Source organism: Chionomys nivalis, chromosome 21, assembly GCF_950005125.1.
Source record: "Chionomys nivalis chromosome 21, mChiNiv1.1, whole genome shotgun sequence".
NCBI classification, from domain to species: domain Eukaryota; kingdom Metazoa; phylum Chordata; class Mammalia; order Rodentia; family Cricetidae; genus Chionomys; species Chionomys nivalis.
Window position 1 is genome coordinate 2,422,179 of NC_080106.1, and position 25,626 is coordinate 2,447,804.

A 25,626-nucleotide genomic window follows, 5' to 3' on the forward strand; every position below is an offset into this window, starting at 1 on the left:
ACCAGTCACAGGCACCAGATCCTGCTCTAAAACAGCCCTTCGCTCAGGGAGGGTAGAGGGGGGATGGATTGTTGGATCCCAGCATCTTCCTTTACTAACTAGAATCTTAAGGAAGCTACGTGACCTCAAGTTTCAAAGAGTCTGTATGTGATTTAAAAAAAAAAAAAGTCCTTCATGAAAATTAATGTCCTGAAACTTTCTGGGGAAAAGTATTTCAGCAAATGGTCTTTTCTTCATAAAACAGCACTTTCTCCTGTGGTGGCCAATGCCTCCTCTGTATGCAACACCCTGGTCACTACTAGCAAGTTGCCTGCATTCCTCTCCTCTAGGGGGACTGCGGGCCTGCATCATTGCTGAGATTATGTCTCCTAGCCTGATGACTTTGGTGGCATTGACTAATTTCTTGTGTAGTTGTTTGTTTTTTTAAAGGTATGGACTTTCCTTATAAGGATTGTGACAAAAGTATTTAATAAATGCTAATTATTTTAATGACTGTGGTGGTTTCATTAAAGTTGAGTGCTATGTACATTGCTATCCTCTCCCAAAATCCCAATCCTAAAAACTCCTTGCAATTCCAACTGCACCTTTGAGTTCATGTTGGATGGAATAAGAAGTAAATGGTACTCAGCTGTCTCTTCTGACAGCAAAGCTTCTGTTGCAAGCTTTTTACTGTGTGATCCAGACTGCTATATATTCTGCGTGTGTGAGAGCTGGGTTCTTGGTGCTTTCATAGGACACGGGATATAGAAGAGGATGCACCCTACACTGTAACGTGCCATCACTATCAGAAGCACTTAAAGAAGGTGCTCCTGGCTCCCCATGGAAGGGAGTAACTGCATACAGAGGCTGGTCTATGGTGAGTGGCTCTACAGGAAGCCAGGGCATGGAGAGCAGCTTTGGACAAGCATCGCTCTTCTGGCTGATCACCACCTCCCATCCATCAGCTGGGGAGGATCGCTCACCTTCATCTGTGTTCAATTTAAGTGGCTTCCTAGTAATTGTGGGTTCTCACGAGGCTGAAGGAATGGAAGGAGACAAGCTAGTCAAGAGAACCCAAACACAGGCAGGGCTGAACTCCTGGAGGCAAAGCAGAGGGGATTTCGGCCAGATATTGGAACAAGCCCAGGAATGAACCATCGGAAGGACTAAAGGGATGCCCAACAGTCAACTTGACAGTCGGAGGCAGGCAGTTTGTAGGGATAGCTTAGCAACCTAAGATCCCTTCACCTACTCTTCAGCCTCTCTAAACAAAGTAACGCTTGCTCTACCCAAGCAGCTCCTAATAGCTCCCTAACAACCTTCCGGTAACTACCCTTTGTGGCCAAGCACACCTAGAACTTATGCTACAACTAGAAACATTGTACTGTTCTAGTCTGGACTGATTTTTTATGCATGTCCAGGAAGGAAAACAGTGTCCGCTGAAGTTTTAGAGGAAATCCTCTAACTTACTATCTTATGCCAGGGCCTTACTAGACATATACACGATTAAAATCGGATGAATCACGGGAAAGGAGATGCACAGTTATAAAGGCTTACACAGTTCCAGACTGTCAATTAAAACAAGAAACCACCCACACTGTGCCCTAGCAACCAGCTCTTCTTCTTCCTAGTCTTTTAAAGGAAGCCCAAGAAGTAACGGGTCTCTTGAACACACTTCCCTCTGGGCCACATGCTCCCCTGCAGTGTGCCTGTTCCTGTACTTTGCTTTTAAATAACACCCCATGGTAACACGCCATTTGTGTGTGCTTCTTCAAGTCTTTGAAAAGGGTTGTGTGCAGACAGAGACTACTGTTAAGTTTTGGCCATTGAGTGACCACACATGAACCATAAAGCAAGCCCCTCAAAGCACACAAAAGCACATCAGAACAAAACAGGTTTGTCTTAATACACTGCACATGTAACCATTCTAAACATATAACAAAATGAATTCGTGTTAACAGTAAAGTATTATCTAACACCATTCTTAAGTTAAAAGCAAGGACTTCTCAATTCAAAAAGTAACTATATTAAAACAAAAAGAAAATATATTGACTGTCAGTGTTACTCCACTATTAGACAATTCAATTAGCAAAAAGAGTTTAACACATTACCCAGAGGGGGTAAAAACCTCTTGGAAATAACAAATACAATATTTTTATTTGATTTGAGACCTGTTATTCTTGGCCAAGGCACAAAAATATGTTTCTCTTTCTCAAAGTTCAGGACATTAATACCAAAGTCCCAGCCAAAAGGTTTTAAGTATTACTGAACTGGGTCTGTTTATGATTAACATACAAAGTTCTCAGGAAAATTAGTCCCTTTAGGGACTTAAAATACAAATACATCCAAAACCCTAAGATTCTTACTGATAGAATCAAACTAACATTCCTCTCTCCCATCAAATTGTCTATAATTTAAGCTAAAAGAGATTCTTATAAAGTTACATATTTAAAGTAAGAAAATACATGTTATCTTTGGAATAAATTTTTTATCAAAATACTTGCTACAAAATGTTTAAAGGGATGGATACTTTTAGATATACATATTATAAGCAGACATTCTTCAACAGTAACAAATGTATTTAATAAAAGCAGGGTTGGGCTGACATGTTGGTGTACTGGAAAGAGACCCAGTTCTTCCCTCAAGAGCCAGACAAACTAATGAAAACACCCAGAGGAAGGCATGGGGGCCTACCTTCATCAAAGTCACCTAAGGGTGTGACAGAAAAGGAGCAGGTCACTTATGGGTGCCTAGCTTGGGAAAGGGAGGGTGGAGACATTTGTTCTGGACCATGTCACCAATGAGAAAGGAAAGGGGAAAAACCAGCCAGTTTGCTAACTGTCAGAGGATGCAAGGACAGGGAAGTGTCTGGACCAGGATTTGTTCCGTGCAGCTGACAAAGTGGAGGATCCAAATCCAGAAGATTCCAGAACATCCCAGTGCCAACAACAAACAGAACAGAACACCAGTGCCAAAATCAGAACCAAGTACCAGTAGCAAGTAGAACGGAACTCCAAAAGCAGAGTGCCAGCTCCAAACAGATGCCATCTAGCCACAGTAACTGTAGTTTGTATGAGGAGTCTCCCCCTGTAGCTCAGGATAGCCTCAACATCCTGATCCTTTTCAGACTCTGGGTGTTGGGACGCTAGGTGTGGTCACTTCCAGACAGAGGATTGCTATAGCCCAGGACTTCTCCAGCAAGTGATGAAAACACAAGAGAAGGCAGTGTGTGTCTGGATCTCGTGGGGGTTGGGAACACACACCCACACCCACACAAAGAGAATCCATTGCCAACTCCACTATCTCTGCATCAAAATTTCTGCGGTCTAAAGAACATTGTGTCTTCTTCCTCAAGAGAAGCATTTTTCAATGAATTTCTGCATCAAGACAACACAGCATGCAAGGTTGGCAAAAAGACTGCACCGGTCCTTCAAATTTAATTCTTTCAAATGCACACTTCCCATATGACCAAACATGATCAAGGGTCTCCAGAAAGAGCTGATAACACGGAAGTAGATTAAAATAGCACCTTCCCCTATGATAGATATAACAAGAGGACTGAAAACATTTTAATTTGTTCACATAGAATGTACGTACCTAAAATAATACTGATGAACTAATTTAAAACTCCTCTAAGGGGTTGGGGTATTGCTCAGATGCAGGCTGTGTCCTCGGCACTTGTGAGGCCCTGGGTTCAAGTCAGAGCATGTCCTCCTCATCTCTCAGAAAGTAGCCCCTAAAGAGCTATTGACCTTTAAAAAGTCCCACCCTCTTTCTGTCTGCAGAACTCATCTATTCTTTAGCAAGTTACACCAAAACAATTGACCTCTAATAGCAGGCAGGAATGGAGGTGGGGAGAAAACAGAATAATTCTAGTTAAAAGTAGAAAAAAAAAGTTAATCATGTGTGATTTAAACATGGAAATGGACAGCAATGGGGAGTTGTAGGGATTCCAGCTTAAAAGAGGGGGTAAAGTCAAATGCCTGAGATTTAAGAATGAAAAAAGGCTAGGCTCCAAAAACCCAGTTCAAGCACTAGGGATGAGATTTTAGAAGAAGTGCATCATCTTCAGCTACACAGTGAGTTTGAAGTCAACCTGTGATACATGTAATCTTATTGCAAACAATGACAGCTGTAAATGTGTGTCCATGCTAATCCTGTTCTGTCTAGTATGCTGTACTATGTTACAGAGGGAGAGGAAAGACCTCTGACCTAACTGACATTTGTAATGGATACTCAGGACAACAAGAAACAAAATAGAAACAATAATAATAATTAAAAAAAAAAAAAAACCTCCCTTAAAACTAGGACGGGATCATTTTCTTATCAGAATCAATTCAATTAACTAAGACACTTTGGTGGCACGTCATAACAGACAGTAAGTATTTCTTTTCTATTAAAAAATAATTCTAAGGGGGGGGGGAGATGTCTCAGCAGTTAAGAGCACTGGCTGCTCTTTCAGGTGACCTGGTTTCAGTTTCCAGATTCACAGGACAGCTAACATCCGAGCATAACTCTAGTTACAAGGGTTCTGATGCCCTCTTCTGGCCTCCTTGGGCACTGCATGAACACGATGCACAAATTGTAAGGAAGACATCCAAAAACACTAAATAAAATTAAATAAATGTTTTTAAAATTTAGAAAATAACTCCAGGGTCTGGAGAAATGGCTCCGTGGTTAACCATGCTTGCTGCTCACAACCACATGTAACTCCAGCTCCCGGTGACCTCTGCATGCACCTGCACCATGCTAAGGCCCTCCTCTGACCTCTGCATGCACCTGCACCACGCTAAGGCCCTCTTCTGACCTCTGCATGCACCTGCACCACGCTAAGGCCCTCTTCTGACCTCTGCATGCACCTGCACCACGCTAAGACCCTCTTCTGACCTCTGCATGCACCACGTGGCAGACTCACAGGCAGACATGCACACAACTAAAAACAATTGGATCTTTAAAATAAAAAGAAAGGAATTTCAAAATTCCAAAACGGTTTTCATATCAAATATCCATACATGTGAAAAGTGTTTCTCGGGAGACTGAATAGAGAAAAGAATCTCAAGAGACTAAATCCTATGTGTAGCATATTAATGACATGCCAGAATTTATAATATCTGTAATTTATATATACTGACATAAAAATATACTGTCCCTACAGTAAGGGGTGAAAGAAAACACCTCTAAAGATAAATTTTGCTAGCTTGCAGCCATAGATGAATAGAGCAACGCATTCAGTCTAATGAGAACGAAGAAACCCCTGGACTCTAAAACAAAAAGCTCTCAGACAAAATTTACAATGTTTTCAGTATACAGAGTATTAACTGTTAAATCCAACTCTAATGTTTATAAATTATCCAACATAATCAAATATTTTGTTCAATTACTGCTTGCAAATTAAGCAGAAAATTCATGTCACATTAGTGATAAACATTAGAAATAATTTAATATTTACTTGATAATTAAGCATTTTATTCTCTAAGTAAAATTTTTAACGCTAATACAATTGACAGGTGCCTCGGCTCATAACAGCATTTTTGGACTTATTTTTTTCTTGTGTCCTCTAAGAACCTCACTTAACTGGGTCACAGCGGCTCAGCAGGGCTCAGATAGGACTAGGGGCTCTCCCAGGATTAACCAGGACCAGTCCTCAATCAGCAGACCTCATTAGGGCACGCGGAGACCAGCAGGAGCAGCTGATGGTGCACGTTGTTTAGCACTCACATCCGAGTTCAATTAGGAGGCGGTCCCCACGGATGTAACCAGGCCAACGTGAGACAGGAAAGGCAGTGCCCCCCATCAAGCCATTTTCACAGCGAGAACATGGCTTTGCCTAGACGGGCTCCCCATCTCCCTTCAACCTCTAAGTCTGTGTCTGTAATATGTTTTCAGTCTTCTCTGTCACAGGCAGATGCTGTATGGCACACACTGCTGTCAGGAAGTACCAACGGTGTAAATGCACAACTCTTGAATGAAACATATACATTGTGATGGCTGTGCTTAGTTGTCAACTTGATACACCAGAATTAACTAAAACCTGAGCTGCTGGATATCCCCCTGAGGGATTATTCTAGATTGTATCGTTCAAGGCCGGCAAACTCATTGAAATCCAGAACATTTAGGTGGGAAGACCCACCTTAAATCAGCCACACCATCTAGCCGCAGCCTATGTGAAGGACATGGAGGAAGAGTGCACTTATTCTTTTGCCTGCTTGCCCTCACTATCGCTGGAAAATTCCATTCCTTCACTGGCATTAGAGCCTACTTCTCCAGGATTTCTTTGTATACTGAAAACCAATGGATACATCCAGCCTCCGGGATTGAACAATTATTGTATACTTGGACTTTCCATCAGGAGACAGTCATTGTTGGAACAGTAGGAGCATAACCTGTAAGCCATGCTTAGATAGATAGATAGATAGATAGATAGATAGATAGATAGATAGATAGATAGACAGATTGATACAGATGAATGATTGGATAAATGATTGATAGATGACTGATTGATTGACCGATAGATGGATGACTAGATAGATAGATAAATGGATAGATGACTGATAGATTATGAAGATAGATACATAGTGATTGGTAGATAATAGATAATAGTTGGATGATTGGATAGATGATAGATAGATGGATAGATGATTGGATAGATGATAGATAGATAGATAGATAGATAGATAGATAGATAGATAGATAGATAGAGATAGATGATGACAGATAGTATATAGCAATTCATTCTATCAGTTCTGTTTCTCTAGAGAACTTTGACTAACAACAGGTATGTCCTGATATTCATCAGTTTTTCCTAGATTCACCAATGAGCTATAACACTGAGAGCTAGAACTGTAGCCTGGTGTGCATGGATGTTCTGGGTTCTACCCTGGAGCCACATGAACTGGGGATGGTGAGATACACCTACAAACCCACTACTCAGGAGAGACGGACAGTGGGATCATAATTCAAATTCCTCCAGGCCACATGCTGAGTCTGCAGCTAGCCTAGTATCCAGGTTAGAATTCTGTCAACGTAATATGTTAGGACTATGGGGAACTGAGAAGCCTCAATGGAGAAAATGTCTCCTTCAGCTTGCCTATATGCAAATCTGTGGGGGCAGTGCCACCCCCAGGCAAGTGGTCCTGGGCATATAAGAAGCAGGCTGAGCAGGCCAGTAAGCAGCAGGCATTCCTCCATGGTCTCTGTTTCAGTTCCTGCCTCCAGATTCCTGCCTTAACTTTTCCCCTGATGAGAGATGCAGGTGAAGACTGCTGTTTGTTTCCTGGCCACTCAGACTGTGAAATAATCACACTGAAACTATGTCAATTACAACACTGTTTGGCCTATTAGCTCAGGCTTCTTATTAACTAATTCTTGCATCCTAAATTAACCCATTTCTATTATTTTATATTTTACCATGAAGCTCGTGGTTTGTTACCTCTTGCTTCTTGGGAAACTACATGGTGTTGGCCTCCTTAGGCCGCTACAAGGCTCTGTACTCTGTCTATATAGTTCTGTTTGGATTTTCTGCCTGACTTTGCTCTGTTAAGTCATTGGCAGAAAAAGCTTTCTTCATCAATCAATGGTAATAAAACATATTTACAGCATGCAGAGGGGAATCCTACATCAGATGGACCCGGAAGTCAAATAAACCCTTCACTTCCCAAGCTGCTTTGTGTTTTACCAAAGCAATAAAAATCCAAAACTGAGATTTCTGGGCTGCATGTAACCATGCCTGAGAAATAAAGGACAAAAATACCACGGTGTTCAGTTATCATTCCTATGGCATTATAAAAGTATTGATATAACACACTCAACAAAACCACCATAACACACAGGATTGGGAAACGTGGAACTAAGTGATGAACTTTCCCCCTCAATTTGTTGAAATTTACATAAAGGCTTCTTGTAAATGCTGCAGATATGAGAAGCAGTGCCTGGACTGTTTCTACACGGACACTGAGAGAAGCCAAGGCAAGTTTACTTCAGTAATGTGACCAAGGAAAGGGAGGTGAGCAGAAACACGGATGTTATCCTGTGCAGGGGAAGGTCTGTCAAGGGGCCAGTTCCATGACAAGGAGGACCCAAGCGTGTGAACTGGGGAGGGTCAGAGCCTAGTCTGAGGAAAGCTTAGAGGAGGTTATAGGCAGCTGAACAGACACCTGCTGAAGGAGAGCCCCGAGAGGAGCCAGGATGAAGCTCTAGTCAGCAGAAAGAGCCCAGAGTGGAGCCAGGCTGACTGACCAGGGCACACAAGAGAGAAGTGCAGACCTTGGCATGCCAAAGGCAATGAATGCCTTTAGAGGAACAGGGACAGTGTGATCACCCACAGGTAAATCAAGACACCTGAGGCGGAATGCGGGTGCCCCATGCCATACTTCTAGCCTCTAAGTAGAAGTTAAAACGTGGAAGGGTGCATTAATGAATTTCTTCTAAGATCTGAAGGGATCAGCAAAGACAAGCAAACACATGTTTACCAGAGGGTTAACAAATATCACCAAACTCCGACATTACAGTTTCCTTTCACAAACTTGGAAACTGCAACTCTTGAAGAAAACGAGAGTGGGGGAATTGGCCATCCCCCAACTCTTGAAGAGAACGGGGGGGGGGGATTGGCCATCCCCCAACTCTTGAAGAGAACGAGAGGGGGGGGATTGGCCATCCCCCAACTCTTGAAGAGAACGAGAGTGGGGGAATTGGCCATCCCCCAACTCTTGAAGAGAACGAGAGTGGGGACTGGCCATCCCCCAACTCTTGAAGGAAATGAGAGGGGGGATTGGCCATCCCTCAACTCTTGAAGAGAACGAGAGGGGGAATTGGCCATCCCTCAACTCTTGAAGAGAACGAGGGGGGGGGAATTGGCCATCCCCACCTCTTGAAGAGAACGAGGGGGGGGGGAATTGGCCATTCCCCAACTCTTGAAGAGAACGAGAGTGGGGGGAATTGGCCATCCCCCAACCTTGTAAAGACTGACTCATTAAAACAGGAACAAAGTAGCCTGTACTTGGCACAGGGGAACAGAAAAGTTACTGGCACGTGAAAAGAAACTAAAGTCCCAGCCCACCGATCCCTTCAGGTGGACGTTGTAGAAATAATCAAGTTGCCTTCCAGCGCTTTAATTCCTACATGATTTGCTCAGCTGCTTAAAGGTCTGACTCAGCTTGTGCTGGAGAGACCACTGTGGAGAATTCTTAAGAAGCTGACCCAAACATTAGAGAAGGGAAAGGGGGGAAAAAGTCCGCCACCAGCACAGAATCATTCAAGAAATACCAGGGTACACAGCTGGCAAAAAAAACCCAAAACATTTTAACGGGTAAGAGGACATTTTTCAGGACTGTCCCAAGACCAAAGTTGACGGTGGTAGGAAAGGCCTACACAGGAACCAAACAAACAAAAACAAGAATAACAAACAAAAGTGTCCCTCACCCAAATCACAAAACCACGTATTTAAAAATGTCTTGTGAATGATTCATATTCTCCATGCAGGCTATCAGAAATAGGTATTGATCCAGGTGGTGGTGGCACACACCTTTAATCCCACCACTCAGGGAGCAGATGCAGGAAGGTCTCTATGAGTTCAAGGCCAGCATGGTCTACAGAGAAGGTTCCAGGACAGCTAAGGTTGTTAAACAGAGAAACCCTGTCTTTAAAAGGAAGAAGAAAGAAAGAAAGAAAGAAAGAAAGAAAGAAAGAAAGAAAGAAAGAAAGAAAGAAAGGAGGGAGGGAGGGAGGGAGGGAGGGAGGGAGGGAGGGAGGGAGGGAGGGAGGGAGGGAGGGAGGGAGAAAAGAAAGAGGGAGGGGGAGGAGGAGGAGGAAGAGGAAGAAGAGGAGGAGGAGAAAGAAAGAGGTACCAAAAAGAACATACTGTAAACAGAAATGTTGATGCAATGTCTTAAGTAGTATTTCTCAAAAGAATGGAAGTTCCCCCTTCCTAAAATGTAGAAGTGAACTGCAAATGTTAAAAAGACAATGGGAACAATGCGCTGTGCAGCATGGAGACTCATCTGTCCTCTTCATCTGAACACAAAGCTCAACACAGGGCTTTAAGGCTGACTGTGGTGAGCACAGGAAAAGCCAGCTGGAAGACAAAAACTAACAAAATGAGAGATACATCTTTATCCAATGTGCAGGATCCACAACCTGACTGGAGCAGGGCATTCATGGGCCAGGAAAGCAGCAAACACCAAGGTTCCATGGGTATACACCACCTGACTTATCCTTTAGCTCAAAATTTCTGACTCACCTCCTGGCTCCTTCCAGGCTTCCAGCTCCATCAATCAAAGAAGAAGCAGAAAGCAATAATCAGGGCCAGTGAATAGGACAAAACAGAGGCTGGGGGATGGGGATCCTTTAGTAAGCACTTGCCTAGTAAGCATGAAGGCTTGAGTTCTGTCCCCATACAATGTGGTGTTACATACCTCTAATCCCATAAGGCAATGAAGGCAGGAAGATCAAACAGACACAGATAGGGAGGTAGATGATAGAGAGGTGATAGATAGACAGACAGACAGACAGACAGACAGACAGATAGATAGATAGATAGATAATAGATAGATGAAAGACATGATAGAAACAGATTAGATAGATGATAGATAGATAGATAGATAGATAGATAGATAGATAGATAGATAGATGATTGATAGATAGATAGATGATAGATAGATAGATGATTGATAGATAGATGATAGATAGATAGATAGATAGATAGATAGATAGATAGATAGATAGATGATTGATAGATGATTGATAGATGATTGATAGATGATTGATAGATAGATGACAGAAAGATGATAAAGACAGACAGACAGACAGATAGATGATAGATAGATAGATAGATAGATAGATGGATAGATAGATAGATGATAGATAGATAGATAGATAGATAGATAGATAGATAGATAGATAGATGATAGACAGACAGAAAAGAAAACATCCCTGACAAGTAGCCCCTGAAGGACACAGCTCAGCTTCAGAAGTGATGGACAGCTGCCTCCTAACTCCATCAGATCACAAAGAGGCCCATATTCTTAGCAAGGGACTGAGCAGAAGTAACGAGAAGACACGTAGGATTCTAGTATCCATAAATGGAGCCCTTCATTTAATCCCATCACAACTACATAAAGAAACCCAAAACAAAAGGAGATATAAAAGAAAGCACAGGGACTAATACTAAATTAATTCTTATGTCAGATTATATTCTTCAGGAAAAAAATGATTTAAGAAGATTAAACTGTATTCTAATTCTGATAAGATGCCACTGTATCAAGAATCCAATTCTGAAAGGATGCACACTTGAGGTGGCAGTGAGCCAGCTCAGCATCTCAAATGATACTTCCGGAGTGAGAGGGAAATGAGACTCCAGATGGTAAACCAGGACTGGGCACTGCATGAGCAAGGCCCTGGCTTCTAGCCTCAGCCCCTCCGTGAAACAGTCCTTTCTAAAAGGTTACTCACTATCGATAGATAATCTTGTCCTGTCTAAAAAGAAGAGGGGGGACAGCCTCATATGAGTGCAGCAGCACAGACCTAAACTCGTGTGATGTCACCGGACCTTTGTGCACAACACCCAAAGCTAACGGTCTGGGTCCCCACCTACACAAGTACAGGTGAAACCTCCACAGCAAGCAGGCAGAGAGTCCCAAAACACGCCTGCTTGCCCGAAGTGCAGTCTTCGAAGACTGGCGCACAGGTCACGAATTCACTGTGGGTTTTGTTGCTAAATACATGAAAGCGTAAAAATGTTCCTTTTCCTTCTCAGGAGAAACCAAGTGCCGTGCCTGTGACCAGCAAGGCTTCCCCAGGAAAGCAGGGTGTTCTAAGCGGAGCATAGAACAGGGTGCTTCATCAGGGCCCTTCTCCATTCCTGCTCTCCACAGGACTCTGGTGATAAAAACAGAAAATATGTAGGAAACATGGGAAATAATGCATGATACCTAGACACGGAGCCTACCAATCACTGTGTTCTAAAACAAATAATTTAAAAACTGACTCATAATAACACTCATTTGTTAGCAATGTACGACAAAGCAATTTGCAATAGAGCAACAGCAGGGTGGGAGACAGCGCTCCTAAACGCTGGTCTTATTTTAACAGGATAGATTTCTGCGATAACAAAGTATCTAGCATTCGATAATAATAACCAGATTTAATTTTAAAACTGTCTCGATGGCTTTAACTTGCTATGCTCGGTGCTGCTAGGAAAAAAGAAAACAATTACATTTTGCTTCTGCACAAATTTTGCAAATCTTTGCCAAATGGGAAACAATATTAATAAATCTGTTTTGTTTTAATAGAAAACAGTACAATTTGAGGATGTGGTGGCTGAGGACTTGCATTTTTTTCACCAATATTTGGCAGCACCAGAACTGAGCCTCGGTTCCCAGGAATGGCGGTCACAGCAGAGCCCTGGCTGTTCCCACTCTGAGCTTCCACAGGGCTCCCACGTTTGGATATTATGACCCCTGAGTCAGCGCGCTAGCCAGTCCACAGCTGCTGTAATCAGATTTCTGAGGGAGCCATTTCCTAATTTTGTAATTAAAAAATAAAGATCATGGCATATGCTGGAAACTTATTTTTCTTTATGTCATCTGCACAGTGGTAGGACTAAGTAAAATCAAACTTTCTTTTGTCTTTTTTTTATTTTAATTCGGAGAAGATATAAATTCAGCAAGAACTTGGGAAGAAAGGTGAGGTGATTTGCTAACAAAAGCAACTGTGGCTAACTGTATATGAAAAGGAGTCACAGCCTGCAGACACAAGACACCTACCAGCTTACAACAGCAACGTAAAACACGCATGTGCGCATACACACACATGCATGTAACATAGCTTTGTCACTTCCCAAACTCCTGGCATTGAGAACGTAGGCAATTCCACTGGGTAGTGAGATTTCTTTGGGGCTGCAGGACTAAGCTAATCAGATTGTATCCTCATCAAACATTTAGGTAAGTTTTTACTCTTCAGCACGTCCTGCCAATTAGGCAAAGTTCCCCTTAATGCAAAGAACCCTAAACATGGGTTTTTCTCCAAAGGTCAGGGCAGTCACTCCCAGCCCAGACCGGAAATAGCAGCTGGAGCTGCCGTGTAGTTCTGGTCTCCGCCTCTGCTAATTGGGTTCAGGCTTGTTCCAGACAAGGAAAGAAAATGGCAGGCTCCCAATTAGCTTGCGTCCCCTTTCTTGTCCCTCACTTTCCAGTCCTATCTTCTTGCAGTCAGGAGCTTTATAAGGTCTGTGCCAACTCGTATATAGATTTTATCAGTTGCAATAAAGCATAAAGAAACAGAAACAAAGTCAGCCATTATCTACCAATATTAAAATAAAATTCTATGCACAGTCAGAAAAATGATATGGTTGAGAAGATTTCAAACTTCTTAAAACACTTTCTGACATCAAAACCAAGAGTTTCTTGTTCTGTTTCCTGGTTTCTCAGAGTAAAAATATCCAAAGCAGGAAAACTCAGAGCAGCCCAACAAACCATATCCTTTTGTGTCCCTCCACTTCCTCTAAGAAGGCTCAAAAGAAAAAGATTCCCAGATTAACATGAAAAGAGACTCTCTCTGAAAGGCAGACAGTCCTCCACCCCCTGAGTGCTGCATTTAGGACTAGGACTGACTTCTGAGTAAGGTGAGCCCATTGCTGTAAAGTCAGATCCTGCACCCAGAGATGAAGGCTGAGCCCTAGTGCAGGGCTCTGATAGAGTCCAGCACCTCTGCTCTGCTGTGGAAGTAAAACCCACCAATGTCCCCAGAGAGGGAAAGATGCTCCATTATGTAGATCAGTCCCCCACGAAGAACAGGACGTCTACCTTCAGAGGGGCCGGCCAGCTCGGCATTAAGGCAGCATCTGTCCTGCACATGCCTGGTGTTTATCATCATTGGAAAAGCTGCTGTGGTCACAACTGGGGGAGTGAAGGGGGAGACAGAGGGAGAGAGACAGAGACAGAGACAGAGACAGAGACAGAGACAGAGAGAGAGAGAGAGAGAGAGAGAGAACCAGCAACAAGCTCTTTAGTTAGAAATGACACAAAGACAAAACTACCACCGACATAAGATCTAGAACTTTCCAGACTGCCTCAGTTCAATTCACATCTCTACAGGAAGACGGCCAACAGTTCTTTCATCGTGACCCCAAATTGCCAAAGCAGAATGCTGTGGGACAATGGTCTTGTACTTTGTAAAGATTTGTCACTTGTATTTTAATAAAACCCTGATTGGCCAGTAGCCAGGCAAGAAGTAGAGGTGGGGCAATGAGAACAGGAGAATTCTGGGAAGAGGAAAGGCTCAGTTTGTAGTCTTCACTCAGACCAAGAGGAAGCAAGATGAGAATGCCTCACTGATAAAAGGCACCAAGCCATGTGGCTGACATAGACAAGAATAATGGGCCAATTTAAGATGTAAGAATTAGTTAATAACAAGCCTGAGCTAATAGGCCAATCAGTTCATGACTGACGTAGACATCTGTGTGTTTCTTTGGAATGGAATGGCTGAGGGACCGGGTGGGACAGAAACCTTGGTCAACAACAGAAGACTAGTTTAGCTTTGTTTTCTAACCCTACATTATTAGACCCACGGAATGCAATTCTCCTCATTGCATTTTCAATACCAAAATAAAGAGAAGAGGAAGCTTCTGAAGGTATATTAGGCATTAAACCTAGAGGGCCCAAGGAGAACATTTAACTAAGCAAATCGCAAGGGGAGGAGGACAGCTGGAAGGGATGTTAGAGCGGAAAAAGAATCTGTTCCTTCTCTCCTGCCGGAACAACAGCGCTTGCTTCTGGCCGAAATCATTGTCTGACTTGTTTATTTTCTTTGTGCGGTTCTCGGCCCATTAGATGGAGTCAGGTATGACTAACCATCCTGCGGATGAGAAAGTGTCAGTGTCTTCTTCCGGGGGTAGTCATGTTGGTGCCAGATTGAGTGAGTGGTTCAGCATTTCTCAAGCCTCTGGAGGAAGACGCTTTAAACTCAAGACTGAAGGGTACCCACTTTCCTCATATCCTGCCTATCAAGTATTTCAAATAACCTCAAGAAAGGAAATAGATGTTCAGTCTTTAAGGAGAAGTGAGAAGGTGTGTGGCTTCTTAATTCAATACCTTCGGATAAACACAAACTGTTTTTATACCACAATCATAAAGAAAATGATGCTACATGTGAGACCAAAGATATACCTCTGGGATTAAATCATTCCCTTTCAGAGACCTAGGCTACCATTTTTCTCCACATACTGCAATAAAAAAATATCATCTAGCGCATTTAGCCAAATGCTGGCTGTCAGACGATGACACAGAGCAAGGACACGGTACTTTACCTGTTCTTGCTTCTCCAGCCAGCGATCTACCATTGGGTGGCTGGCACTCAGAGAGGAGCGCGCGTTGTCTCTCTGGAACTGGTTGGACCAGCTACTGGGGTCCCTCGGGAGACTCCTGTAGTTTTCATCTCTCTATTCAGAATGAAAGAAAAGGGCATCTTTGTGAAAACACAGACCTCACAAATTAACAACCTATGTGGGTTTTCTGAAGTCGAGGAAATTTACCCTATGCATGTGAAATGTTTCCCCAAGTCTATACTATAATGGAGACATTACTGCTAAGTTGGACCTCAGAGATGCTAGTAAAGGCCAGGTTAGGGAAACTGAATGGGGATGGCATGAGAAGGCTGCAGAGAAGGCTGGCAGTGGCCAAGAATGTGCATCTCCCACGCTGTCACTCAAACCAATCTCTAGTCAAATATACATACAAAAAAAGAGGCATGAGTTTCTAGAGACATGCTCTCAGGCAAGGCTTTTCTTTTTTATTCTTTTCCAATATTATGATTAGGAGATACTGTCAATGAGCTATCAAAATGTTGAAAACAAGAAAAATACAATACATTTTATTCTTCTTTGGGTCCTTGAAGTTTTGTTATTTTGGGCAAAAGATTTAAGACTCCCTGGGCTTTTCTGTTACTGACATCACAAGATTGCTGTCAGGATTAACTAAAATATCAAGGAAATGATAATGGATACATGATTGACAAATATTGTTTATTCTGACATGGTTATGACAAGAAATGTCTTTGCATGAGTATTTCTGCAATAAGTTTTCAATATACCATAGAAGTACCAAAGGCAATGTAGTATAGAATGCCTCTTTAAAAGACTAAATTGTAGCAACAGGCTTTAACTTCTGAACTGCAAAAACTGATGTCAATTTTCTGAGAAGATAGGAAAAAGTCTAAGAGGAAACAGGGAAGTCAAGGTTTTCGGGTCAATAACTAAATACAAAGAATTTCCAACAAGAACGCCTTAAAAATTCTACCCTCAGCTCAATTTGTGTTGTATGAGAAGTTAAAGGGCTACAGTACTCTGCATGGTAACTGTGAACACACTAAATACTCGATGCAGTTTTTTACTGTTATTATTCATTTCCCCCCCACCATGGGTGTGTGTGCGTGCACGTGTGCACGTGTGCATATGTGTGTCTACATGTGTGTGTGCATGTATGTGTGTGTATGCGTATATGTATGTGTGCACACACACAGAGGGTGTGTTCGTGTGTTTGCAAGTAAGCATGTGTGTAGAGGCCAGAAGTCAACTCTAGCTGTCTTTCTCTACATCCCTCAGTCATATTTTTGAGACAATCTCTCTCTCCCCCCCCCTCCATCCCTTTCCCTCTCTGTTTTCTTCCTTCCCTCCCTCCCCCCTCTCAACTTCTGGCTCACTTCCGGCTATACTGACATGCCAAGGAGCCCCTGGGAGCTACCCATCTCCCCTCCTCCCTCAGTGCTGGGGTCACAGTCACACATGCTGTCATGCCCAGCTTTTTGTTTCTGGGGATGTAAACTTAGGACCTCATGCTTGTGGAGCAAGCAGCACCTTACCATGGCTGTGCAGCAAACATCTCACCCATTGCTGTGCAGCAAGCACCTTAGCATTGCTGTGCAGCAAGCACCTTACCATGGCTGTGCAGCAAGCACCTTACCCATTGCTGTGCAGCAAGCACCTTACCCATTGCCATACCTTCCCAGGCATCATTTTAAAGACATAAGTCATAAGTTATCTTTTAAAAGTTGGTGGCTAACTGGGGCTAAATAGATAGATGGCTTGGTGGTAAGTGGCATTGGCTCCTCTTTCACAGGACCCAGGTTCAGTTTGTAACCATGACAGTTAACAACTGCATGCAATGCCCATCCCAAGGAATCCAGCACTCTCTAACCTACACGGGCACCAGACATGCACACTGTACATACATATACATACACCCCTCTAACCTCCACAGGCACCAGACATGCACACTGTTCATATACACACACCCCTCTAACCTACACAGGCACCAGGCATATACATACATACATACACACATACACACACATGCACACATGCACAGAGAGACACAGACACATAAAGTAAAAACATAAGTAACATGCTTTTCAACCCTCGATGACTAAATATTGGCAGATGAACTCAAGGAAGTGGTAAGGAAAAGTCACCATAAATATGGCAACCAGAAATTCCAGTCAACCAGAAATGGTGGTCATGCTAGGGACTAACTGCCAAAGCCCACAAGCAGAAGAGTGATTTAGTCTGATTTTCATGTCAAGAATGGAAGGGCTGTGGCTAGGTGCAGGCCGGCTCTATTCTTCTTTCCTGACCACGTGATCACTGAGGTAACTGTTAACAGCTCCCTCAGAACACCAGCCACTGAACAGAGGGGTTGAGAGGCCTATCCCGTGTCTTCAGTGGGGGTGTGGTTCAGCCCATGGCGGCCCATGGCGGTACGTCTGACCCTTCAGAAAGCAGCCGAGCCCCAGCAGCAGGGTCAATACGAGACAAAGCAAAGCATACAAGATGAGCAAGGAGATGGGGAAGAGCAGGACCAGGAAGACGGCAGCATGAGAAAATGTCTCCACTGAATGCCTCCTCCACTGACTCAGGCCTTCCTGGAGGGTTCTGGGTCTGACTTTTCTCTCCCCGTCTTTCACAATCCTCACAGCTGCCAACTCCTGATGACTCAACATCCCCTGTCAAGATTCTACTCTGGACGAACTCACACCTCGCGTGACACTACCACACTGGATGCCAGCGAGACGTGCTCCAGCCTCATCCACTCTGACACGCTCTGCACCACTCCGACAATATGTGCTGATGACATCTCTCTCCATTTCCACTCTGGTCTTTCCTAAGCCCAATTTCTACTGAGGAAAAACAGGCCATTCTTCAAAGCCAATCAGTTGCCTCTCTCGCTAGGAAAGCCCCAGGCCCTAGTATGCCATGTCAACATGGTATTCTAACTTCAACACAAGTTTGATTTTCAAAGTTGGTATTTCTACGATTGCAATGAAGCCTAGAAAAGATCACCATTCACCTCGAACCAAGGCACCTGGCGTGGTGACCTGCACTGATGTGGACAGCTTCCTTGAATATGTTTTGTCTATTTCACACGGGTTTGGAGAACTCTTGTAAGTTTCTTCTACAGATGCTAGGAGGCTGCTGTTGGGGGTTGTCAGGCAAACCTCAGTCCCAATGCAGCAGCTGTGACTTCAAATTCTACTAAAGTTGTATTTGCCGGTTTCAGTTTAATGTCACACCGACAGTTTGCAATGCTTGTAGAAAATGTGGTCGCTTCTAATTTCATCCAAAAATAGTGGATCGACTCTCCATGGAACTCAGCTACGACATAATTCAGGCAACAGGGGACTGACAGATAATCACAATAAGGAGATTATGGCTAGAGATCAAAAGACCTGTCCTGTTTTCAGAATTTTCTGAAAAGTTCTGCAACTTTGCATGCGTGTACAGTGAACTCTGAGGAGCTAGTGGAGGAGAAAAGTAAGCAGACATTTCCACAATAAAGGAATATTCCCAATACAGAGTGAAGTCAACAGTGAATCTATTCATTAGTCCACGATAAAGACCTGCAAATTATAGCACTCTTAAACCATTACAAATTGAGTAAAGAATGGTGAAAACATATTTTAATCCCCGTGAAGCATATCTTTTATTGTGTTAATAATATCATGCAAGCTTTAGCAATTCAGACATGTTCTTCTACACAAGCTTACCTAAAGTTAGGGTTAAGTACACACAGGGAACAGGGGCCTGGGAGTATATTCCGTATTTATGAGGAAGCATATGGAGAAGCATCAAATATGAAATGCTCTTGCTGTATCACAACATGTGGTTGGTTATGACTGCCCATTAAAGTACGTATGATACACGCTATTATCATTTTAAACATGTTTGGGGATAATATTTTAAAATATAGTTGTCTTAATCTTATCTATGTCAGATTATGTATGCTCATTTATAGATTCTAACCATAAAACTGTGAAAACGTCAATCAAAGTATTTGCGGCCTGAGACTGCACACATTAAAGGCAGGAAAACCAAACTACCAAATCTTCTTTCCCTTCATATTTTTGTAAAAGCTCACGAAAGGTTAGTAATATATTAGAAAACATCCGTTTAAATCTATTTCACTCCGTGACCAAAGTAATGCAAAAATTCTATACACTAGTAAATATTCAAAGTTTACACTGGCAGAAATTTCCCTTTAGACATAAAAGCATGCTGGTGAGTGTGTGTGCATGCCTGTAATCCTGGCACAAAGAAGTCCGAAGCAGAAGGACCACAGCAAGTCTGAGGCCAGCCTGAAATCATAGCACAGTCTGAGCCAGTTTGGACTACAGAGGGAGATGCTCTTTGAATGAATGAATGAATGAATGAATAAATAAATAAGCTGATGGTGCAGATATCATAATGATTTATTAAACCATAAAAGACCACTACGTTTGCTAATGACAAGCAATGATTTATTATAGTTAAATTAAGACTTCATCTAGAAGATTATATATGAAAATTAATGAGAAACAACTGTATTTTTAATTATAAAATTTGCACATAAGAGGCTGTCCCACACAGCCACGAGTCTTCGGGAGGACTGTCCCTCTTGTCAGAGAGAAGCAGGTTTGGCTCCGTCACTTGAACGCTTTGATGCCATCGGCAGGTGCAGAAAGTCCCTGGCAAGCTGCCTTCGGGACAGACCAGAGAAGGCAGGCAAGACAGTCCCACAACACCCCACAACACCTCTCCGACAGCCAACCACAAGTTCACAAGAGGAAACTCCACAGAGTTACCCAGTGCTTGACAGCAGCTGACTCCTAGCAGGCTAAGGGGAGGCTTTCTCTCCTGGAAACCTGACAGTCCATCTTACCCACAATGCTGGGGACATGCAGATTGCTTCACGGCTACCACGGTGGTGATGGATGTGCAATTTCGATTTCATGGATATTTTTAAAAACCATGAAGTCTCACAATACTGTAAAATATGAAACAGTCCACAAAAACTTTGTATTTGCACCCTCCTGTATCACACAGTCCCAAGGACTTTTGTGTGATGGTAAGACTTAAAGCTCACAGTTTTTGACATGGAAGTCACAGCTTTAAAAGAATTTAATTTTGCACTTTAACACCTATTCCCTTCTTTTATTATTATTACATTATTCACTAGGGGGAAGGCACGTCCATGGGTACTGTAGGAATTCCTACCGCCAATAGCTTTTAACTTACCCACCCACTTGGGCGTGGCATCTTATACTATATATGCCAAAGTAAAGTGCACTTCCGGCCACTTTTCCTGCTGCGGGATTCGCTTCCTTTTCCCCATTCTAACAAGGATTGTGATCTGTGAGCCTACCCCTAAATAAATAACTGTCTATTATTCTCAATTCTGAGCTAGTGTGGGATTTCTTTTAAGCGTCCTTCTTCACTTGGGGAAGACAGAGGACAACTCTAAAGTAAGGAAGAGGTGCAGAAACTCTTGAGTTTCTCTGTTGAATCTTGCTACCACCAAAATTTTGACCTTGATTATATTAGAAACAAACCAAGGATGGCATCTGGACAGCTCAGAAAAAGCAGAGAAAGACGTGGGGGTTTGCAGCCATAACTATGCACCCCATCTGAAACCAGCGAGCATTTCTCAAATGTAGGCTTACAACAGAATGGCTCTAACAATGCATCAGCAATCGAAAAAGTCAGATGAAGAATTTTCAAGGCATCTCATGTCTAGAGAGAAATAGACAATGGGGTACACAGCCTGGGTGTGAGCAGACTCAAGAGACACCAGGCGATCTCGGGTCCTACACATTCTAGTCTCCTGGCTGCTAACCTCACCTCTGAGTCTGTGTGTGGGTGATGCTCACAGTGCTAAGATAGAGTACAATGGTTTTTTGGGGGGGAAAGGTGTTTAGATTTACATGAAAAGCTGCAAAGACAGCACTCAGTATGTTCTCTGTACAGCTTCCTCTGATGTCATCCCTGGAAGCCTCCATGTTTCTGAAACTCCCAGGCAGAATTAGCAAAGGATGGGTTACCTACAGACCTTGCTCTCTCCCATCTGTCTTCTTCTCTCATGGCCTGGTTAATGCAAGACAGTGTCTCTAGGAATCCTGGTCAGATACCTTTACCCCTCACTCTTGGTTCGACTGGTGGTTTCTGCTGGAAGCTCTGGGGGAAAGCAGCAGAGGTGAGGTCCCTGCCCTGTTCATGTCGTAGGTTACAGCACAGTCCTGGCTGATGCATACCTGGGACTTTGGTTTTGGTGAGTGGAGCACATTCTTCTATGATTCAGCCACTAGCTGTCTCTTCCCACCTCTGTTCTTCGGCGATGGACTGTCAAGAGCAGCCATCCTCAAGCAGAAGGTAGTGAGCCCTATAAAGAAATGTGTCTCCAGTCCCATCTACTTTTTATATTCAATCACGAATATAATAACTCTCTCACAGAGAGCTAACTTCAGCACAATGACATAATCAGTTTTGGTTCCTAAGCTATTTTGAGTAATACACACAGATGAAAGACGCTAAGTATCATGTTCAGAAACATAGCTAATAAGAACATTAAGAAATAGAGGAAAGAGACTAACAAGCCGCATAAAACTCAGCTGACCTAATAACTAGTTATTATAACACGTTATGATACTAGTAGAGCCAGCATGTCTTTTAAATTACTCTGTTTCATTATGGATATGTAGGGACTAGGGTGCATATGTTAGTGCAGAGCCCTCAGAGGAAGAGGCATCGAATCCCTTGGAGCTGGAGTTGTGAACTATTCAAATGGGTGGCAGAAAGCAAACCGGGAGCAGGAGCTCCTACCAGCTGTTCCATCTCTCCAGCGCCATGTCAGAGTGCTGGGACCAAGACTAGAAACATTAGGCTTCGACAGACTTGCTGAAGTTTTCAAGATATAGTCCAGCTTTAGTGAATAAGTGCTCATTACTGTTACATTCAATAAAGCTGCTTATAAAAATTAAGAAATATTCAACAGCTGGAAATATTCAACTTCAAAGGTATTTTGGCTGTGTGTCTAATGTCAGAGTGTGTCAGAAGATGACCCACTGTTAACAAGTCAGATTTATTTATCTGTTAATATGCAGGGAATCAAACTCACGGCCTCAGAAATGCTAGACATACATCCTACCCCTGAGCTAAAATCACAGTACCTCTCACTCATGAGAAACACTGAGCTCAGGCTGGTTCTGAACTTGCTATGGAGATAGAATGGCTTTGAAATTCCTGACTGCCCTGCCTCCATCTCCCAAGAACTAGAGATGTAATTACAGTTGTATGTGGTGCTGGAGGTGGACGCCAGCACTCACCAAGCACTTATGCGAACACTCTGTCAACTGAGTTAGCTTAAACCTGAAACCAGAATTAAAAGTGGACCATCTTAAAAAAAAATCTGCTTTAAAAAGTGAACAACCTGAACTCACATTACAGCTTCACCATGTTCAACCATTAGGTCAGTTATTGCAAGGCACCAAACCTCTGTCTTCTCATCAATGGGGGAGGGGGATGTATCAATAGTACCAACAACTCAGAGCCGATACATGAGCGTAGCTGCACCACACAGAGCACCACACAGGGCTTTACAGTAACACTAAATGTGGGTAAAGTCCCCCCAAGAGATGCCTGTATCCTTAAGAGCTTGGATCTGAAGGTGGCACTGTGGAGAAGTTCTACGGATATCTAGGAAGGCAGACCTTATGTGAAGCTCTGAGGTCACTAGCGCTGTGATGGGCCTCCCAGCTCATAAAGGAAGTGGTCCACGGGGACACCCATCCTGCATGCTCAAACCTGCCCCACCCAGACGTATGAAGGCAAAAGAAATCTTTATTCCTTAGAAATGGTACTGTTTCATCTTCCTTGTTACATAAAGTGAAGCTGCTTAGGACAAATGAGAACCATTTTTGTTCCTACATGGCTATAGCACACAGCTCCAAAGGCACCTGGACACAATGTTACCAAGGATGCTCTGACTTAAATCACACTATGGGGGCTCCTGCCCCACGCTGAAACTATCATCAGCGGGAGGGCTACAAGAGGCTGGATCTAACTTTGTGACACAAAACAGTTAAATTTATAAGCAAAATCATCAAAAGCTTAACATGCCAACCAAATTTAAAAGATGGAATAAGGCCAAAATATTTGTAAGTGGATGAAGACTTTGGGAATTCTGAAGTCAATATTGTCCACTCAGGACTACTTTTTTGTCCTCACTGCTAAGAAAGCAGGCCTAATAAACTCACATCCCTCTGTGCTGTGTGTGCCTCTCTGAAAGTATCCATAAAAGATCCCAACTTCAGTTTGGAGTTTTATTTATCAATGGTAAGAATATCATATCCAAGCTCAAATTTTTTTCCAATACCACCTTTGGACTCCATAGTTTTGAGCACAGATTGTACTGTTTAGAGGACACGGAAGCTGATTATATCCAAGATGTATCACAGAGACAGAAGAAACGGGACGCTAACAGCCTGGACCAGGTGAGCTCAGCACTTACAGGCAGGCTATTGTTCTGATGATTATAACCACTACAAACTAAAAGCTCCAAATGGCACCGAGTCCAATTTAAAGTCTTTCAATACGTAAAACATAGGGAATTCATGGGCATGGAGTTCTCCAATGGGAAAAATGTTACAATCAGCAGGATCTCCATTTAAGCTGTCATAGGGTGGGATGGGGGTCATTTGAAGCCATCTTTGTTGTTCCTTTAGGACTGGGGGGCGGGGCTGGCTATTGCAGCACCTGCACCTACATTTAGCTCACAAATAACGAAGAACAGCTTCTACTTGACATGGGTACGAGTGTATTACATTTCATATATGTGTGTACAGGCACATGTGTACTTGTGTTTGTGTATAAGGATGGACTGGAATACAGGCAGGCACACACATGTGTGGAGGTCAGAGGACAACTGTGTCTGTCACTCCTCAGGTACTATCCACCTTTAAGACAGGGCCTCTCATTGGACGGAGGCTCAACCATTCACAGCTACACCAGCTGGCCAGAAAGCCATGGGCGCATCGCTCCCACCTCCAGTGGTGGAGTTACACACCACGCTGCCATTGCGTCTGGTTATTACCACGGACATTCTGGGGATGGCGCTCGGGTTGGCATGGTCACACAGCAATCACTTCACTGGCTGAACTGTCTCCTCAACCTACACTTTTGAAAACATCAAATTGTGGGCTGAAGAGATGGCTCAGCTGTTAAAGGCTAGGCTCACAAAATACAAAATATATCCAATTTTATTCACAATTTGACCGGTAGTTTGAAAGAATATATTACAAAGAATAGAAACCAGAGCGCCAAATGGTTTTGAAATGGGTGAGGATGTAGAGGGGAAAGATTAATATGGACATCATAAACAAATAGAAGAATAAGGGCAGAAGGGCTGGGGAGATGGACTAGTAGGTAGAACCACTTGCTGCTCTTTCGGAGAATCTGATTGGTGTTCCCAGCTCCCGGGTCCAGGAGCTGACAAGCCAAAATAGCCCCTGGTAGTCCAAATGCCCTCTCCGGCGTCTGTGGGAACCTGAACACAAATCAAATATACACAGAGAGACAAAATAAACATAAATAAAAATAAAAAGCTTTAAAGGGAAAAAAAGGAAGTAGGCAGAGAACCCTTTAGAACAGGGAACAAGAGGTTTTGATGCTAATGATAAATCTACATATCAAATGGAAGCATCTCCCATGCTTGAGAACCCAGCAGGCAAATTTTGACGGTGTCGGGTCTGAATGAGCTATGATGCTCTCATTCTCATCTTTGACGCTGGGAGCTGGACGCTCCTGCACTAAAGTGCTCTGCAGACTAAAAACGAGTGAGGTAGAAAAGCCAGAACCCAGGCCTGCCCTCAGCACAGCAGAAATGCTATTTCCAGTTCTGGCTCTGTCAGAATGGGAACAGTCAGTGTTTCGAGCCACAGTTATCAATAAGGCAGTTTCCAAGAACTTAGAATAAGTTCATTTTAATTGACTTCAATTTTAAAGTGATTAAGTGTGCAATCCAAGTATGAAAAGAAGTTAAATGTCACAAAATCAAATAGATGTTCCAGATTCTGTTTGTTACGTTTTTATTATTATTATTATCATCATCATCATTATTATTATGCCTAAAAGAAAGGTATCTTGGAATACTCATGACACACTATGTGCTCTTTCCCTCGCCTCTCCTATCTCAGGGTCACACAGTGCGGCACAGGCTGGGCTGGAAGTTCAGTTGTCTCCGTCTCTCTCCAGTGCTGTGACTGCAGGAGACTCCTCCTGGCTCCTCCCCAGCAAGCACAGTATGCATTTTCTATACGCTGGGAACGACACGGAAAGGGTGGAGCACCGGAGTA

The 25,626-nt window shown here is 43.1% G+C and overlaps 1 protein-coding gene across 16 annotated transcripts in view; it reads right to left on the reverse strand.

The window, feature by feature from the left end:
* The window catches only part of Pard3 (par-3 family cell polarity regulator), a 490,400-nt gene that overhangs the window by 246,825 nt on the left and 217,949 nt on the right, over positions 1-25,626 (reverse strand). For 13 of the 16 annotated variants that reach the window (XM_057753421.1, XM_057753418.1, XM_057753422.1 and 10 more), the window contains exon 5: positions 15,278-15,409. The exons of the other annotated variants lie outside the window; for them this stretch is intronic. In XM_057753421.1, coding sequence (XP_057609404.1) covers positions 15,278-15,409 — 132 coding nt within the window. The remainder of the gene's footprint in view (positions 1-15,277; positions 15,410-25,626) is intronic. 16 annotated transcript variants of the gene reach the window in all.